General features: G+C 58.4%; 11 protein-coding genes across 11 annotated transcripts; 5 read left to right on the top strand and 6 right to left on the bottom strand.

The window, feature by feature from the left end:
• Positions 1-172: 172 nt before the first annotated feature.
• On the bottom strand, positions 173-1306 carry C7974DRAFT_398505 (U3-containing 90S pre-ribosomal complex subunit-domain containing protein). Its single transcript, XM_046142326.1, has 3 exons — positions 969-1306; positions 642-924; positions 173-598 (listed from the first exon to the last, which is right to left on the bottom strand). The coding sequence occupies exons 1-3, from the start codon at positions 1288-1290 to the stop codon at positions 367-369; spliced, it is 837 nt and encodes a 278-aa protein (XP_045994411.1). The 5' UTR covers positions 1291-1306; the 3' UTR covers positions 173-366.
• A 151-nt stretch (positions 1307-1457) lies between these two features.
• Positions 1458-3178, top strand: C7974DRAFT_435459 (centromere kinetochore component CENP-T-domain-containing protein; the record flags this gene model as incomplete). The annotated part of the gene is made up of 3 exons (XM_046145063.1): positions 1458-1812; positions 1859-2975; positions 3022-3178. 3 exons carry the CDS (start codon positions 1458-1460, stop codon positions 3176-3178), a joined length of 1629 nt encoding a protein of 542 aa, XP_045994410.1.
• C7974DRAFT_223513 (SURF1 family-domain-containing protein) lies at positions 3096-4251 on the bottom strand. The gene is made up of 3 exons (XM_046137214.1): positions 3475-4251; positions 3325-3430; positions 3096-3281 (listed from the first exon to the last, which is right to left on the bottom strand). Exons 1-3 carry the CDS (start codon positions 4232-4234, stop codon positions 3179-3181), a joined length of 969 nt encoding a protein of 322 aa, XP_045994409.1. The 5' UTR covers positions 4235-4251; the 3' UTR covers positions 3096-3178.
• Positions 4252-4428: 177 nt separating this feature from the next.
• Positions 4429-5418, top strand: C7974DRAFT_415186 (uncharacterized protein; the record flags this gene model as incomplete). Its single annotated transcript, XM_046143870.1, has 3 exons — positions 4429-4614; positions 4770-4864; positions 4914-5418. The coding sequence occupies 3 exons, from the start codon at positions 4429-4431 to the stop codon at positions 5416-5418; spliced, it is 786 nt and encodes a 261-aa protein (XP_045994408.1).
• A 362-nt stretch (positions 5419-5780) lies between these two features.
• Positions 5781-7351, bottom strand: C7974DRAFT_398497 (putative RNA methyltransferase). The gene is made up of 2 exons (XM_046142325.1): positions 7263-7351; positions 5781-7216 (listed from the first exon to the last, which is right to left on the bottom strand). Exons 1-2 carry the CDS (start codon positions 7275-7277, stop codon positions 5966-5968), a joined length of 1266 nt encoding a protein of 421 aa, XP_045994407.1. The 5' UTR covers positions 7278-7351; the 3' UTR covers positions 5781-5965.
• A 218-nt stretch (positions 7352-7569) lies between these two features.
• Positions 7570-7943, top strand: C7974DRAFT_378076 (uncharacterized protein; the record flags this gene model as incomplete). The annotated part of the gene is made up of 2 exons (XM_046140394.1): positions 7570-7583; positions 7631-7943. The coding sequence occupies 2 exons, from the start codon at positions 7570-7572 to the stop codon at positions 7941-7943; spliced, it is 327 nt and encodes a 108-aa protein (XP_045994406.1).
• Positions 7944-9022: 1079 nt separating this feature from the next.
• C7974DRAFT_398493 (uncharacterized protein) lies at positions 9023-10072 on the top strand. Its single transcript, XM_046142324.1, has one exon. It carries the CDS (start codon positions 9354-9356, stop codon positions 10011-10013), a length of 660 nt encoding a protein of 219 aa, XP_045994405.1. The 5' UTR covers positions 9023-9353; the 3' UTR covers positions 10014-10072.
• Positions 10073-10833: 761 nt separating this feature from the next.
• Positions 10834-11327, bottom strand: C7974DRAFT_398491 (uncharacterized protein). Its single transcript, XM_046142323.1, has one exon. It carries the CDS (start codon positions 11276-11278, stop codon positions 11057-11059), a length of 222 nt encoding a protein of 73 aa, XP_045994404.1. The 5' UTR covers positions 11279-11327; the 3' UTR covers positions 10834-11056.
• Positions 11328-11437: 110 nt separating this feature from the next.
• Positions 11438-12622, top strand: C7974DRAFT_398490 (Fructosamine/Ketosamine-3-kinase). Its single transcript, XM_046142322.1, has 2 exons — positions 11438-11673; positions 11730-12622. Exons 1-2 carry the CDS (start codon positions 11484-11486, stop codon positions 12533-12535), a joined length of 996 nt encoding a protein of 331 aa, XP_045994403.1. The 5' UTR covers positions 11438-11483; the 3' UTR covers positions 12536-12622.
• C7974DRAFT_223450 (cutinase-domain-containing protein) lies at positions 12595-13915 on the bottom strand. Its single transcript, XM_046137213.1, has 2 exons — positions 13067-13915; positions 12595-13019 (listed from the first exon to the last, which is right to left on the bottom strand). Exons 1-2 carry the CDS (start codon positions 13772-13774, stop codon positions 12654-12656), a joined length of 1074 nt encoding a protein of 357 aa, XP_045994402.1. The 5' UTR covers positions 13775-13915; the 3' UTR covers positions 12595-12653.
• Positions 13916-14462: 547 nt separating this feature from the next.
• C7974DRAFT_223448 (FAD binding domain-containing protein) lies at positions 14463-16169 on the bottom strand. The gene is made up of 2 exons (XM_046137212.1): positions 15121-16169; positions 14463-15074 (listed from the first exon to the last, which is right to left on the bottom strand). Exons 1-2 carry the CDS (start codon positions 15915-15917, stop codon positions 14594-14596), a joined length of 1278 nt encoding a protein of 425 aa, XP_045994401.1. The 5' UTR covers positions 15918-16169; the 3' UTR covers positions 14463-14593.
• Position 16170: the final 1 nt, after the last annotated feature.

The raw sequence follows: 16170 nt of genomic DNA, 5'->3' as shown, positions 1-16170 counted from the left end.
GAGCGCGCTGATTCGCCCCGCGCGAGCCTTTCTCCAGACCCGCGCCTCCTATTCGTCGCCACCGCCCCCTGCCGCCTCTCACTGGCCAAGGCAAACAGGTGGGCTTTTCGTTTGGCCTCTGCGCTGCCGAATCACAGCGCCCGTGCATGGTGCCGTGCCATGGTGCATCAGCGCATGTTTGGAGCTGCACTTCCGAGACACCCAGTCCTGTCTAGCGAGCCCGCCTGCATCTGATCTGCGTCGTGCGTCTATTTCAGGCTGTTGCACATGCATTCGATAGACTTGGGATGTTCGCCATTCAGGCTATCTAGGGTATCTTGCGACTTCGCAGCGATCTTGAACTCCACCGACTATCACATGCTATACTCAATAAAACACAAACAGCTCGTCGCCGCCCTCCCGGTCCGCCCCCATGAACTCTCCCCGTAGCAGCAGTTTGACCAGCGCCTCGTGCAGGTCCTTCATGTCGAGGATGCCGCGCTTCTTCTGGTCAATGTACGACACGTCCACCACCACTCGCTTGAGATTCTCCGTAGACAGCGCCTTCTCCTCGAGGAGCGCAGCCAGCCGGTCAGGTGTGCCGACGCCGTAGTCCACCCTGCGCCGTTAGTGAGGCCAGAAATGATGCGCTCGTCACATACCTGTTCTTCTTCAGACTCGCTATCTGGTCTGCAAGCTTCAAGTGTTTTGCAAACAGCTTCTCCACCTTTGCATCCTTGATGCCCTGCTTGGGCAGCCCGCTCTTGAGCGACCGGCAGACATCGGCCGCGCGGATCCCAGACGCAGTGACGACAATTGTGTGCGGTGCTCCGGGTGGTTTATTCGACGTGGGCTTCAGATTGCCGAATTGCTTCTTGAGGAACGCTGGGAGGTTGTCCAGCTTGCGGGCGTCGCTGTAGCTGGTGCTGTCATACACGGTGCGTGCTGTTTGGGTCAGTAATCGTCTCGACATGGTACTGCACACTCACCAGGAATGAACTTGTCTTCGAGCTCGACACTGCTCAGGTCCTTGCCGTAGAGCCGTGTTCGAGCATTCACATAGTCTGCTACTAGCTGGCCATCCATGCGCTCAAAGGCGTGGTTCACGCCCAACTCTTGGTCCAGGTCATCCTCGTCAATGTTCTTTGCTCGCGCCTGTTTCTTCTGCTTTCTCTTCGCCTTCTTCTTTTCCTTCTTGCTGTCGATTCCGCCCTCCACCTCTGCCTCTGCCTTTCTCTTTTTCGAGTTTGCCGTAGGGTCGAACTCCGCCTCGATCAGAGGCACGCCTCCTTCGGATTCCGAGTCTGACATGTTGCCGAGTTTTGTGATGTGGAGTGCAGCAGAAAAGTCCAAAAAGTATGGCGTATCGATAAGGCAGATACGCTAGTCTGTATTCAATCTAGCCTGTCGCGTCGGCAATCAACGCGACTTCCATGTTGATTGACGTCCATCACAAGCTGATATTCCTGCGCACAACAATGGCAGAATCCGCGCGCAAGAAGCAGCGCCTATCGCCGGGGATCGCTGCGACACCAGATGCCACGGCGCACACCGAACCGGTCACTCCCTTTCGCCGCGCGATCAGCGCTGGCCCCACCCCCGGCAGCCGGAAGACACCCACCTTCCGCACGCCGGGAACCGCGGCCCGGACACCTCGAGGAGGGCCAGCGACACGGCCGATATCAGCGCGCAGAGTGGCTCCAACGACGCCCCATGCGATCCGAGCATTGCGAGAGCGAGCCAATGCCGCCCGCACCCCAGGGAACAATCGGCGCAGGAGCGGGCGGGTGCAGCGAGAGACGCCTCGAGACCTGCTGCGTAATTTGAGCAGAGGCATGTATGAAGTGTGTTTGTATGGATTCGACTAATTGAACGACAGCCCTTGCGCGCGACAGCCACCCAGTCGAGCCAGAGCCCCAGACACTGCCGCGCCGCAGTCGACACTCGGCCCTCGACCTGCCCGACGTCGCCGACAGCCCCGATGTGCTGCCCCGGCTCAGCATGCCCCTGGAGGACATGTACGACGACGACAGCTTCCACGAGCGGCCGCCGCGCCAGTCGCTGCTGCCGGACCTGCCCGACGACGTCGACGGCGCCACGGTCCAGTCGCTCGAGTTCGGGCGCCGGGCGCTCAGCGAGGATCCGCGGTACGGCAGGAGAGTCAGCGAGCGGTTTGCCGACTTCAGCGAGCTCGGCGGGGTGAACGAGGAGTTTGAGATTGATGGAACGTTCATCAACAGGCGGCGCACGGGCGCTTTCGATCCCCTGCTCGACCAGACTATTGTGGAGGAGGAGGAGGATACAGTGCAGGCACTGACGGGGCGGCGCGATGGGCCGTCTAGTGATGCAGATTTGGGGGTGTTCGGACGGGATGACGAGGAGGAGCCGACGTTCAGATTCCACATCCCAGACCGGATCCGGGCGCCTGTTGAAGAGGAGGTTTTGGAGGAGGCGGAGCTGGATGAGGCGGAGCTGGATGAGACTACTGCGCTGCCTGATATTGTAGGAGACGAGTCCGACATCGCTGGGGATGAGCCTGACATCGCGGAGGGCGAGCCTGACATCGCTGGAGAGGATGTGGAAGTTGAGGACGAGGTTGACGATCCCAACACAGTCGGCATAACAGGCTGGGAGTCGGATCCGGAGGACGACGAGCTCGCCGCCTACCGCGAAGAAGAGTCCGCTCTAGATCGCAGCCTGGATCTCCCAGAGGCCACGGATTCAGTCCAGAAACGCATGGGCAGGCGAAAGGAGCTGAAGCTGTCGCGCGTTGGCCTGGACTACCCGTCCTTCCCCGCCGCGCCGGTCAAGAAACTCGCACTCAGCTTCATCAAGTCGCAGGGCGGCAAGGCGCAGCTCAACAAAGACGCGCTGGCCGCGCTCGTGCAGACCACGGACGACTTCTTCGAGCAGATAGGCATAGATCTGGCGGCATATGCACAGCACGCCGGACGCAGATCGATCGAAGAGAGCGACGTCCTGGCGCTCATGCGAAGGTGTGTTATTCTACTATACGATATCCTACATTGCTGACACAGCCAGGACCCGCAAAACCAGCAGCAACACGACGAGCTTCTCGCTCGCGCAGAAGATGCTGCCCAGAGAGCTGCTGCAGCAGTTGAGAATGGAGTCCCAGCCCAAGCTCAAGGGCCAGGGCCAGAAGCGGAAACGGCTGGCTACTGTACAGGAGGAGGGGTGATCACGACCACTCGGAGCTGTGGCGCACGCGGCGCTGCGTGCCCGACAGCGGCTTCTTGACGACCATCCAGAACATGATGGACGTGGCGAAGCTCAGCGCGTACCTGCAACGTTAGCAATGAATCAAGGCAGTGCAGGGCAACCTACCATGTGAAGATATACTGCGTGTGGTTATTCCTCAGATTCACCGTCGGCGCCCTCCCAATCGGAATCCCCTTGGGCTCGCGCTCGTAGTTCGTCAACAAATCCGGCACTGCCCTCGTTAGCCCCCTCCACCACACTGCACACACCACTCACCCATCGTCTCCTCGACCCACACGCGCTGACTCCCCGACCACGCCGCCATCTCCTCGACGCTCGGGAAAAACCACTTCCCCTTCTCCGGCTCGTTGGCCGGCGTAAACATATTCGCCTTGGGCGGCACCCGCAGCAGCCCCTCGACCACGACCTCGCCCTCCGGCAGCGCCCCATTCGCGCGCCGGAACCACGCCGCCACGGCGTCCTTCCGGATCCAGCCGCGGCAGCACAGCACCCGCGTCGCATTCCCCCGCGCATCCACCCGCTCCAGCGGCGTGACGACCGTGTACCCATCTTCCCCGTCCTGCGTGCGCGGACCCACCAGCATCTCCAGATCGTGCCGCAGCACGCCGCGCGCCCAGACGCGGCGGTACTCGAAATCTCCCACCACATCTTCATCGATTCGTAAGGGTAGTTCTAAGGGTGGAAACGTCAAACGGTCTTCGAACCGCGCGATCAGTTCCGTTTTCCACCCCAGGCGCTGCACCTGCCAGCACCCCAGCACGAAGGCTGTGAGCGGGATGAGCGCGAGGATTATCAGACCCGGGCCGTGCTGTTTCCCCACGCGCGCCATTTTCGCAGGCCGGTCGAGGATCGAGACGAAGGCTGGGTCGAGGCCCGGGCTCGGGCCGTGGGCGGCGCGGCGGGGGTGCGCGAAGGGTGTGCGGGGGTGGCATTGCGGGCGCGCGCGCAGGGGCGTGGAGAGGGGGCGCGTGCTGAATTGCCTGCGCAGGAGCAGGAGGGGGTGTGGTTTCGGCATTGTGGGTGTGTGGTGCGGTGGTGCGGTGCGGAGCGCGGTGGTGAGCTCGCGGGTCAACTTCAACGCGCTAGGCGCGATGCGGGATGGCGGCCGCGGGAGAGACGGACGGCCGCCTCCACGCAACCGACAGCTCGGCGTCTCGACATCTCGATCTACTTCGTTCGTTCCGGCTATACAAAAGCGCCGCGTCGATGATGGCGCAGCTCCAAACCCCCCCTTCCGCCGCTCATGTGCTCGCCAATGCGTCATCCGCCCCGGCACCGCAGACTGCGGATAAAGAAGCGCTACTCGCCCGCCTCGACGCGCTGCTCGAGCAGTATCTACACGCGCTCGCGCAGTACGAGGTGCTTACGCAGCAGCTGGGGCGGGGGATGGGGTCTGTACGTTCGGTTTTCTCTTGCGTGGTTTCCTATTTACCTACTTATTATATTGTACTACCGGTTTTGCTGCGTTTCTGCTGTTTCTCACCTCTACCTCTCTCCCTCCACCCCTTCTCCCCCTCTCTGATTTGTGTGTCGACACTAACCATCTCAAGGGCTTCCTCGCGCTCGCACAAGCAAACTTCCACAGCCGCGGACCCCGGTACGGACGGGATTCGTACGACGGACGCGTGCAGGCTGTGCGGCGAGTGTGCGTTCGGCAACAGCGTCTTGAAGTAGGGTGGTGCTGACGTGTGTAGGGCTGTTACTGCGACTACGACTGCGACTGGGAGTGAGAGTGAGAGTGGGAGGGAGGGCGGGACTGGGGCAGGCAGCACCGAGACGGTGCGGTTCGATGCGTTCTCGACGCTGGCGCCGCGCGCAAGACAACGCGGTGAGGATGGGGATGGCGTGGGGGAGGGTGCCGCGGTGGAATCTCACAGCACGCTGGAAACTGCGCAGAGTGCGGCGCCAGATACCTCGTCCACTACAGACCCGCACACCACAGACCCCCCCACCGCACCACCCAACCCGCCTCACACCACCGACACCGCCACAGACACAGACACAGACACCACCCCGCCCGCCCCCACAGACCCCCTCCGCATGTTCGGCGTCCTCGTCCCGCCCGCGCTGCGCACCGCACAAGCGCACTTCGCGGCCGCCGTCGAGGGCCCGGTGGTGGGCCTTGCTTCTGTGGCTGCGCAGCTGCGGGCGCTGGAGAGGGAGATTGGGAGGGTGCGGAAGGGGGTTAGGCGGGCGTGAGGGACGCGGGACACTGAGGTGCGGGTGGCGGGGCGCACGACGTATCAGCACGACGTATCAGCATGGGGCCATTGGGCCGGGGAAGCAGCACGCGGGTCACGCCGTGCGTAGGTTCTCTGCGCGACCCGGAACAGGCAGGCTACGAGCTGGGTCTGCTGGACGCAATGCCGTGGCGGGCCACGCAGATCCTGTGCGCGGCGCCGGGCTCCTGCATCAGGCTTTGCGCACAGCACTCCGTCTCGTGTCCATATGCCCGGCTCAGCAGTGTACACTCCGATGCGTCTAGTGGCTTAATTGAATGTGTGGTGCTAGTGGGCTTCGACATGTCGGGCCACGTTCAATCGATGATGATTTATGAGTTTATGGTGGCAGTGACTGTTGTCCTGTCGCAGTGCTTTTTCGCGGACTCGTCGGTGCTGATCTACGCTGTCAAATCTACGCTGTCTTTGCCAGCGCCCACCGTGCAGATCGTCTTCATCCTCTTCATCAGGCTCATCTGCACCCACCGCCAAGAAAACACCCGCTGTTTCTCCTCCACCGTCGTCCCCTACTTCTCATACATGGAATCCACATACGGCTTCAGCGCACACAGCGCAAACTCCACCGCCTCCTCCGTGCGAATCGTCCGGCTCCCCTGCCCCGGCACCACATTCACCCACGCATCAAACAGCTCGCTCGCGCTGCCCTTCCCCAGCCCCTTCGCCGCCAGCACCGGGTCATTCGCAACCGCCGGCTCGATCCCCGCCACCCCGCCAAACACCAGCAGCAGATGCTTGAACGCCGCGGGCGCCGCGCCCGCTGTCCCCGCGCCCGCCGACGGCAGCAGCGACCGCACGTCCACCCCCCGTTCCGACGTGCCGACTGTGAAATCGTACCCGTCTGCGAACTCGCACTCGCCGAACACCGCGCTCAGCGACGCTGCTTTGCGCACGCTGTAGCCCCAGTAGTACCCGGCTTCCTCGCGCGGCAGCGACGCAGCGCACGCCGTGGCGTCGAGCGCCGCACACTCGCCGGGCGTCAGGTGCGGCCAGTTGGGCGGCGGAGCGGGGTTGGCGAAGCGCACGGTGGTGCGCATAGCGGGCTCGAGGGGCGCGGCGGGGGGCACGGGGACGACCACGGGCGCGGGGAGTCCGCAGTTGACGTGTACCCACTGCTGGTCTCTCGCGGGTTTGCTGGCGTTCTTGCGCACGGGGGGGTCCGCGGGCCCCGCAACCACGCCCTCGCGGAACTGGCTCCACTCGTGCGGCCGCAGGTGGTGCGGCATGTCCATGCTGGGCAGCGTGCCGGCCCATTCCAGGTTCTTGTGCTTCTGGAAGATGCTCAGCGCCGGGTCGTCGTGGCTGTAGCGCAGGTGCGGCGGGCACTCTGCGAACGCGAGCACGTGGTACAGGAACTGGTCCGGGTTCTGCCAGGGCTCGTCTTCCTCGCTGATGGCGTCGAGGACGGCCTGCTTGGACTTGGATTTCTTGCCGCGCGTGTACCGCTCCGATACCACGTTGGGCGCGAAGCCGGACGGGTTGTCGTCGAAGACGACGATCTCGTCGACGCAGAACACGGCGGCCGCGCGCGCGATGCGGCCCACTTGCATGGTCTTGTGGTCTGGCTTTTTGGCATTCAGCAGCCAGCTGCCCGGGAGAGCGATGCTGACGGTCCAGTCGCGGGCTTTGGTGGGCTTGAACAGGGCCGTGGGGCGGGAGGTGTCGATGTCTTCGGCATTCTGGGATTCTGTTTTGGTCTTCTTGTTTGGACTGTCATGTTGGTTGGTTTGATGTATAACTACAGAGGCATGCTTGCGTTTCTGAACGACGTCAGTGTGTGCATGCTGCTGTGAGGACGGTATGTACTTTGCTGTCCACCATCTTGAATGCAGGCGCTAGAACCAACTTAGCTCTAGACTTTTATGGCTATGAACGCGGTTCGACACGTGAGCGCGTGAATGAGGTTGGTCGAAAATTGGGAAGAGTATTTTTGGTCACTTTAGCACGGTCCTGCATTAGCGCGGACGTGGGGCGTCGATCTCACCCGTTCCGTCAGGCAACCACCACTGCACATTACAGTAGGCAGACATCTGACTTGTGACGTTCTCTCCTTTTCACTGACCTTTAAGCTTCACCTTGACTCTCGTGCGGACACGGCGCGTGGATCCTCAACATGGTCTCAGAGAAGTCAGTACACCAGTTGCACAACCACGATCCCCGCTGACAGTGCATAGGAAAACCTCATTCGGCGACTCGCTATTCACATTCTTTGCGCTTTACCTCACCACGCTCTTCTCCCTCGACTCATGGGCCGCCGCGCGTAACTCGCCATACCGCGCACCAGGCAATAACGCCTTCTACCGCCCGGCGACCACCGCCCCCGAACCAGACAGCTACCAGGGCGGCATGCACGGCCGCGGCAATGCTGGGCCGGGAAGCGGGAGTGGAGGAAACGGCGGCAATGTTGGCAGGGTGCCGCAGGCGAGGGACTCGCGGCCGCCGATGCCGCTGTTTGGGACGGCGGCTTGCGGTGCGTGTATGTCTTGAGGACGGGGTTGGAGGCATGTGAGTGCAGATTGTGGTGTAGTATTACCAGCGAAACAAATCGAGTCTTCAGACCTTCTCACCTTCAGTTCTGTACCCACCTTCACCACACCTTACCAATCCCATATTTGACCAAGTATACCCCGGCGACACCAGACAGGTCCGTCACCTGGCTACATCGACCGAAAGACAGACATGGATGTGCGCAAGAAAAGATATTTGAGAACGATGCATTCCTGCGATTTGAATTGAGCAGCATGCGTCTCGGCTGTGACGGAAGACCGACCGACTGACACTACCCAGAACGAGACTCACAAAGTACTGGCAAGTGCAGGTTTAGAAAGGCCTTCAAAAACATCAAACGTTTTCACGTGTATCCCGAGCACAAGGAAGGCATACCTCAGCCTCGAAGGTGGTCGGAATCAGAACATGCCGGTGAGGCGCGACAGTGGGGGAAGGTAGCATGTCGGTGTGGAAGCACACTTACCAAGCATTTACGATGGCGAGGCCGAGGGCCGACCTAGTCGCTATTCGGCGCTAGTACGGACCATGGTACCATCGCCGCTAGTACTGCCGTCAGTCGAATTCGTACAACAGCCTTGCGGCAGAACGATGAAATATTAATGAAAAGATGTTGCTAACAAGTTGAATGGGATGCAGAGAAAGGCCTCAAGCTGACTACTTTGTGCGCTTTTTCTTTCATTTTGCAAAAAAAACGTTGATATTGAATTATGGGGCCGACGAATTGCGAGACCCCATATTTGTACGGGCGAATCATCGGGGCCCGGTCCCACAGGCAAATCGTGCCATCTCCAACATCCACAGTTGTCGGACGCAAGCTGTAAACGCCGTTTCCGCGTTCAGCACAGACCGAATTTGGCATATATACTGAGCTTGTGTACCCTCTTCAACATCACTCACAACTTACTGAACTCACAATCCACGGATCTCATTCTTACCAGAACCCGTCACCCACCAATACCATTACCGCCTCATCACATCATCAATATGCCCGTTCCCGCGACACACCGTGCGGCTTTCCTCCATGGCCAGGGCCAAGAGCTAAAGGTCTCTGAGCGTTCTCTCGGTGAAGTCGGCGCCAATGAAATCGCTATTAAAATCTCAGCCATTGGGATCAACCCCGTCGACTGGAAGCTCCGCGATTACGGGCTATTCCTCGTTCCCGGCTGGTCGTACCCCGCCATTCTGGGCTCTGACGGCTCAGGCACAGTCGCCGCCGTCGGCAAGGACGTAACCGACTTCAGTGTCGGCGAGCGCGTCTTCTTCCAGTCAGGATACGGCAACGACGACATCTCGTCGTTCCAGGAATACATCAAGCTGCCCGCTGAAATCGTCCCAAAGACCCCCAAGAACATCTCCGACGAGGAAGCCGCTTCCATCGTCGTCGCCACCATGGCCTCCGCCGTTGCCTTCTACGACAAGACCGGCCAGGACCTGACAGCACCCTGGGCCGAGGGTGGCAGCACAGCCGGCAACGGCAAGGCCGTCGTTATCCTCGGCGGCTCCTCGTCAGTCGGCCAGTACGCCGTCCAGCTCGCCGCCCTGTCGGGCTTCAGCCGCATCATCACCAACGCCAGCGCGCCGCACCACGAGTACCTCCAGAGCCTCGGCGCGCACATCGTACTCGACCGCAGCGCCAGCCTCGACGACTTCGTCAAAGCGCTCAACGGCACACCGCTAGAGTTCGTATTCGACACCATCTCGAACAAGGACACGCAATCCCTGGGCGTGCAGATCCTGCAAGCCACCAACACCCAGAACTCCCGCGTCGTCATCGTAGGGATGGTGGACGAGGAGGCGCAGGCGCTGAGCCAGTCCAAGGAGCCCAAGGTCGCCATCCAGCAGATTCTGGGCATCGCGCTGGCGCCGCATCTGCGCTACCTGATCAAGGGCCTGGCGGCAAGTCTCGGCGGAGAGCACGGCTGGATTGCGCAGGGCAAGTACAAGCCCAACCGCGTGGAGGTTACCGAGGGCGGGCTGGAGAAGCTGCACGAGGGGCTGGAGAAGAACAAGAAGGGGGTGTCGGGCGTGAAGGTGGTTGTGAAGATATAGACACGCACTGCGCGTGTTCTTCGATGAAAGCGAAATGATATTCTAGAGACGAGGATAGATCAAGAAACTATTCTTACCTCCAACCAAGCTTTCCTTAGCCGCAGACCCCGACCCGCGGCCTCGTAGACCTCCATGCCTCCGAGTACTCCCCAACAATCCTGCACAGCGCCACGCCGCCCCGTCACCTTTCGAGACTCAAAGCCCCCGCGCCCCCAAGCCCCGGGGACAACCGCTATTATCGTAGCCCAGCGCCCCCGACCCCGTGCCCCAAACCCCCCACCAAGCTCCGCAATAAAGTGCTTACCCCCCCGCAAGCGCAACGGCATCGGCGGCCCCTAGCACCAAAGCGGCTACGGCGCCAACCCCCGGGCCGGCCCTTCTCGACCGCATCGCATAGGACGCGGAAGTGAGCTCGGGAGCTCGAGCCGGGGTCACGATGTTCGAGCTCGAGATGGGCGGGCTGTTGGGGTGTTTCAGCGGGGGGTTTGGGGGCGAGGGCTGGGATGGGAGGATGGGGTTGGGGGGTGTGGAGGGAGGGGGTTTGTGGTTTGATTGTACGAGTAATGGGAGAGCAGGGGGACGTCAATGTGTGGCCCCATGGCGCTATTAGGGTGGTGGGGGCGGTGATTGCTGGAGCGGGTGCTGTGGGGGGGTATGGAATGGCGGTGGGTGGAGATGTGTAGTGTCTCTCAAGCTTCAGAATAAACGGCGGATAAGACCCTAAGCTTACCAACTCTACAGAATACTCAACTTGTAGCTATCATAATACCTAAAGCTAGAATTTACTTAAAGGTTACCTATATTGTAGGTAAAAAAGTATTGTATAGAGTTTTTTGGTGTTTCCCCTACTTCACTGTTGTGTAGTGTACTCGGCTTATATTCTCAGCTCGCCGTTTATTCTGCAACGTGAGAGAGTGTCTGCCACCCGTACCTAGTGGTATCTGTTTATATCTTACTGGTTGATCTCCCAGGGCTGAGCTTCACATCTGAAAATGGAATCGGGGTTCAAGAGTAACCATACTGAGGTTGTGGGCCCGTCGTCTCTAGCTGTCTTTTTTTACGCGGTCTCGGTGCACCAGCTTGATTTGTATCGACTTCGACCTAGCGATTGACAAGTTCTGATGACATGCTACGTATATCGTTTGGTACAATCTTAGATCTTGCAGCTGCTTAAGGAGCACTGCGCTTGTATGTCTCGGTGTGAGGGGGTGAAGGAACGCAGTAAGGAGAAAGCTAAAACACATGTTCGCTAGCGAAGAATGCATCTCAGTACTTGAACATTGGGTTCACTCACCCCAACATCAAAGTGGCTTGATATGAGAAGGTCAATCGAGTGCGAATGATGTTGCGGACTGTAAAGGCCGATGACGTCACGTAAACACATGAACCTTCTCAGTGTCAATCTCCTGACACTACTTCAACAAGTTTTTGATAATTATTTGTACCCAAGAACATACGTCGAAAGCAACGATGAAGCTTGATCCCGCTGTTCTAAAACTGCTCCAGCTTGACGCCGACGCCACATCCGTATCCTCTGCTGGCGGCGGAGGTTGCAGCTCAGCATCAACCTTAAAGATCACATCCAAGCTCAGCAATGGCACAGAAAAGACGTTCTTCATGAAAACTGGCAGTGGAAGTTCCGCCGCTACCATGTTCGAAGGTTGGGCGTCCACAGTCACAAGCAGTCGAGGACCAGCAGCTGATGCACACGTGAAGGCGAACATGCCTCGCTGAACGCGATCAATGCCGCCGTCCCATCGCTCTGCCCACAGTCATTTGGGCACGGGAATTTCGAATCAAACACGAATACTTCGTTCCTTGTGACAGACTTCCTGCATCTCACCGGCCGCATGTCGTCAAAAGGGACAGCACCATCTCTAGCACAGAAGCTGGCAAAGCTGCACACAACACCAGCGCCGACACCTGAAGGCTACGAAAAGCCCGTGTTTGGGTTTCCGGTGACGACTTGTTGCGGCGACACGCCCCAAGATAACAGCTACAAAGAGAGCTGGGCAGAATTCTACGCCGAAAATCGACTTCGTTTTATTCTGCGAGAGGGCGAGAAGGCTCAAGGCTCAGACAAGAAGTTCCACAGCCTGGTGGAGACGACTGCGTTGAAGGTCGTGCCTCGCTTGATTGGCGATGATCATCTCAACAACGGCAAGGGTGTGGCGCCGGTAGTGGTGCACGGTGATTTGTGGAGTGGCAATGCAAGCGTTGGCATTATTGGCAGTAAAGAGGGTGAGCCTGAAGACGTAGTCTATGATTCGTCTGCATGCTATGCGCATAGCGAGTTTGAACTTGGGATCATGAAAATGTTTGGTGGATTTGGCGGAGGTTTCCTGAAGGAGTACCATGAGCTGTGTCCGAAGGCAGAGCCGGTCGATGAGTACGAGGATAGAGTCAAGCTGTACGAGCTATACCATCATCTGAACCACTGGGCGATGTTTGGTGGCAGCTACAAGAGTGGTGCTGCCAGTATCATGCAGTCACTAGTTGGCAAGTATGGAGGAGATGGTTAGGGTATGTTGAAAGCGCTGCAAGCGTGTGTTTGATTGCGTAGATATACTGACTATAGCCTCCCAGCATAGCATATTATCCTCCTTGTATTGTACCCTTTCCTGTGTCCCCCTACTACATCTAAGCAAGACCAGCTGCCTGGATGGCAAATGTAGCCGCAGAGTCGGCAACGCTGCCGTAGCTCAGATGGCTGCCGGTAGCACCGCCGTCACCGCCACCGCCACAGATGGTGTCGGTGGTGCCGCAGAACTGCTTGATCTTGTCCTTGGACAGTCCGGAGATTGCCTGGCTCTTCAATGGGTCGCCGAACATGACAGCTCCAGCGACATCAGATGCAGAGATTCCGTTGGAGAGAGAGTTGTGAACAACCATAGCACCCTGGCTGTAACCAGAGAGAATGATCTTGGTGCCAGGGCACTGTTTCAGTGCCTGCTGGGCGAGCTGAACCATGACCTTTCCTCCGTCTGCGCCGAGGCCGGCGTTGCCCTATTCATGTTAGCTGTTTTCATGGCTGCTAGCAGGTGTACACTTACGATAGCAGAAGCCGCATAGTCAACGCCCTGCACGGTAACCCTGTCGGCACCAAGCTTCGCCCTGATGGCCTTGACCATAGGAGGGCCTGAGATGGTGCCCATGTTGCCCAACTCCGAGGTTCCACGAGCGAAAATGACTGTCATGTCTGTGCAGCATTTACCATCCTTGACACCATTCTCGGAGCTACCTCCTGTGCTGCCGCAGCTAGCGCCGTTGTTGGCATTGGCCCCAGCGCTGCCTCCAGCAGAGCCAGTGCTGGTTGGTGCAGCACCGGTGGCAGTAGGGGTTGCAGTGACTTGGACATCGGAGGTAGTGCCAGAGCTTCCTCCACCCAAGCCAGGGAGCGAGCCGCTGCCGCCTCCAAGCCCACCGAGTCCCCCCGAGCCACCGATCAGATCACTGAGTCCCCCGAGCCCAGATCCACCAGTGGAAGAAGGAAGGCTAGGAAGCGAGCCGCTTCCGCCTCCAAGTCCTCCAAGACCTCCTGAGCCGCCGATCAGGTCACTGAGCCCTCCAAGCCCAGCGCCGCCGGATGAAGAAGGAAGGCTAGGAAGGCTGGAGCCTCCACCTAGGCCACCTCCCAAACCAGAGAGACCGGATGGCATGGAGAAGGATGGCATGCTGAAGGATGGCAGACTGAACTGCGGGTGAGGCAGAGCATTGGCTGCGCCAGCGAATGCGATGACAGATGCGGTGGTGTACTTCATATTGGCGGTCTGATGAGTAAGTGAAGCGTGAAAGCGAAAATTCGCGTTGTGGAAGAATGAAAGTAATCTGTAAAGCGAAAGCGAAGGTGAGTGCACAGCACAGCGAGAGACGAAGAGAACGAGTGATGAAAGCCGGCGATGTACTGCGATGATTCCATTATGGTGTTGCTTCCAAGGTCTTATATATTATCGGTCCATCTTGTACCATCATGCACATCTCAAGTGAAGGTAGGCTCGGCATCCAAGCGTCGGTTAGTTTCGAAACAGGGCGGCATTGCTGATCTCGAAATGAGCCTATTTCGATGGCAAACGCACCGAGGATCACAGTAGACTTACCGGAGCATGGCCAAATGCGACCACGTTTTGTTTTTTTCCGAGTTGATCTTCACATGGCCTGATCAACCCATGTCTACTGCAGGTACCGTGCTCTCGCGTGCCGAATCAAGGAGCGGAAGGAAGGCGGGAAACTCGTATTCGAGGACCCATGATGTCCTTCAATTCCCGTTTGTGGGTTGTGAAGTTGGTTTTGCATGTTGCAAAGGAAGGTGGGCCTGCTAGTGCTGCGACAACCGAGGATGCAGGCAAAAGGAGAGGTCGCGAGTTTCACCATGGCCCTCGTGCAACAGTGTCAAACAACGTCACAAACGGTCAGGGCTGAAATAAAGTGTGGATGACAGGACCACCACCAATGAGAGTTCAAGTTGGGTTCGAAGTACCGAGGCTGACATGGGGTTGTTCATGGGACGCCTTGCTTTTTGACACCGCCACCCTATGTGCACCGCCGTACTACTGCAGCTCTGACGGAAAACGCTCCTGTCGTCATAGTGCGGTAGCAGTCTCGACTTCCTTTGAAGCATCATAGCCGTATAGCCAAGGCTGGACCTCCGGGCACGTCCACCGACTCGGGAATGAGCCCTGAAGCTCCTGACCCAACTGCCGCAGCATCCGTTGATCACGCTCTTCCTGTTCAGGACCATCGCGCATATGGAAATCCTTACGCTGTTTGAAAGTCTCTCTCACGATGCCTTCACCTCTTGCTTTTCGCAACTTCTCGAAGGTCTTCAATGAATCCGGAAGTTGCGCTTTGTCAACGAGGTGCTTTGGCCCCAATAACAATCCTAGTACGGCACCGTCCTCGATCGACGAGTTTGCGCCTTGCGCTAAGTAAGGAAGCATGGGGTGGCATGAATCTCCGATCAGTACGAGGTTAGACTGTGGGTTGATCCACGACGGTAATTCCTCCCGGTGCATCAGTTTCCACTTATCCACCTTGTCGACGCACTCGAGGAACTCGGTCAACCTGCCCACGGTCAGTTTATGATGTCTCAGGGAATCTTCTCGCTTACACAGGATCCCACCCTTTGAAAAGCTTCCGCATTTCATCAATGTCACCTTCCGTTCTTGCAACACCCTCGTCGAGGTCGTCCGGCACGAGAAGCACGACGTTGTACATGTTACCGCCCCGCATGCTGTATGCAACTACGTGTGAATCTGGCCCGGCCCAAAACCGACACGTTGGATTTTGAACCATATCCTTAAGCTTCTGGTCTTTGATTTGATCAATGTCCAGCACAATCCTGTAGGCCAAGTCGCCGGTTGGCAGCGGAGGATCTCTTTTCCCCAACATTGTGGACCGACATGTTGACCAGAGGCCGTCTGCGCCAACGACCAAATCTGCGTCGTACGTTTTCTCGCCGACGGTCACTCTCGCTCGATCTCCTGTTTTCGACCCAAAATCAATCCCTGTCACTCGGGCATCAAGCACAACTGTGACGCCCAGCTCCCTTGCCCTCTTCACGAGTGCCTGCTGCAAGTCCACGCGATGGCAATCCGAGAATGGAGCCCCGTACTTCCGTCTGATATTGGCATCGAAGTTCTCCTCGTTCGCTAGAACCTTGCCCTTGTAGTTGTACACCGTGAGAGTTTTCGGTTCGCAGACGAGAGATCGTAACGAATCATACACGCCCCAGTCCTGGAACAAGCGTGTGGCGTTCGGTGTGAGTTGCAACCCGGCGCCGATCTCAGCAAGCGCTTTTGCGCTCTCAAGCACTGTCACAGAGTGTCCTGACAATGCACATTGGATCGATGCGGCCAGGCCGGACAAGCCGGCGCCGACAATGAGAATGTCCAGGTTTGGTGACATCAGTGCATGTATTAATTCGTAGAAGGGGTATCGAGGTGTAAGATGAGGCGGGGTAGAGACGCAGCTATTGCGGGGAGGGTGGGCAGTTAAGGAAGCAACACACGTAGTCGTCTGCTGTGAGACGTTATTCGGTTTTGGTTATGCATCGGCGTGCAGATCAACGACCGATCAGCCGCATCTCTATCCCGAGGGTTATGTACCGAGCTTGTACGTTGCGATGCTGGTCGGTGGTTACGACGTTGTACGAGCTGCA

The sequence above is a fragment of the Boeremia exigua genome, assembly GCF_020726555.1.
Source record: "Boeremia exigua strain MPI-SDFR-AT-0100 chromosome Unknown C7974scaffold_9, whole genome shotgun sequence".
NCBI classification, from domain to species: Eukaryota; Fungi; Ascomycota; class Dothideomycetes; order Pleosporales; family Didymellaceae; genus Boeremia; species Boeremia exigua.
This window is presented reverse-complemented; position numbering and strand designations above follow the sequence as displayed.

What these genes read in the sequence shown, in the direction of transcription:
- C7974DRAFT_398491 (XM_046142323.1), bottom strand. Translation starts at nt 11,278, where the DNA reads ATGCATTCTTCGCTAGCGAACATGTGTTTTAGCTTTCTCCTTACTGCG.
- C7974DRAFT_223448 (XM_046137212.1), bottom strand. Translation starts at nt 15,917, where the DNA reads ATGTCACCAAACCTGGACATTCTCATTGTCGGCGCCGGCTTGTCCGGC. An exon ending in TTCAAAGGGTGGGATCCTGT is followed by an intron (nt 15,075 to 15,120) that starts GTAAGCGAGAAG and finishes GACCGTGGGCAG; the next exon opens with GTTGACCGAGTTCCTCGAGT.
- C7974DRAFT_398490 (XM_046142322.1), top strand. Translation starts at nt 11,484, where the DNA reads ATGAAGCTTGATCCCGCTGTTCTAAAACTGCTCCAGCTTGACGCCGAC. An exon ending in CGCCGCTACCATGTTCGAAG is followed by an intron (nt 11,674 to 11,729) that starts GTTGGGCGTCCA and finishes GCACACGTGAAG; the next exon opens with GCGAACATGCCTCGCTGAAC.
- C7974DRAFT_223513 (XM_046137214.1), bottom strand. Translation starts at nt 4,234, where the DNA reads ATGCCGAAACCACACCCCCTCCTGCTCCTGCGCAGGCAATTCAGCACG. An exon ending in GTGGGTCGAGGAGACGATGG is followed by an intron (nt 3,431 to 3,474) that starts GTGAGTGGTGTG and finishes TAACGAGGGCAG; the next exon opens with TGCCGGATTTGTTGACGAAC. An exon ending in ACGCAGTATATCTTCACATG is followed by an intron (nt 3,282 to 3,324) that starts GTAGGTTGCCCT and finishes CTAACGTTGCAG; the next exon opens with GTACGCGCTGAGCTTCGCCA.
- C7974DRAFT_223450 (XM_046137213.1), bottom strand. Translation starts at nt 13,774, where the DNA reads ATGAAGTACACCACCGCATCTGTCATCGCATTCGCTGGCGCAGCCAAT. An exon ending in ACTATGCGGCTTCTGCTATC is followed by an intron (nt 13,020 to 13,066) that starts GTAAGTGTACAC and finishes TAACATGAATAG; the next exon opens with GGCAACGCCGGCCTCGGCGC.
- C7974DRAFT_398493 (XM_046142324.1), top strand. Translation starts at nt 9,354, where the DNA reads ATGGCCTCCGCCGTTGCCTTCTACGACAAGACCGGCCAGGACCTGACA.
- C7974DRAFT_398505 (XM_046142326.1), bottom strand. Translation starts at nt 1,290, where the DNA reads ATGTCAGACTCGGAATCCGAAGGAGGCGTGCCTCTGATCGAGGCGGAG. An exon ending in CGAAGACAAGTTCATTCCTG is followed by an intron (nt 925 to 968) that starts GTGAGTGTGCAG and finishes TGACCCAAACAG; the next exon opens with CACGCACCGTGTATGACAGC. An exon ending in GCGAGTCTGAAGAAGAACAG is followed by an intron (nt 599 to 641) that starts GTATGTGACGAG and finishes CTAACGGCGCAG; the next exon opens with GGTGGACTACGGCGTCGGCA.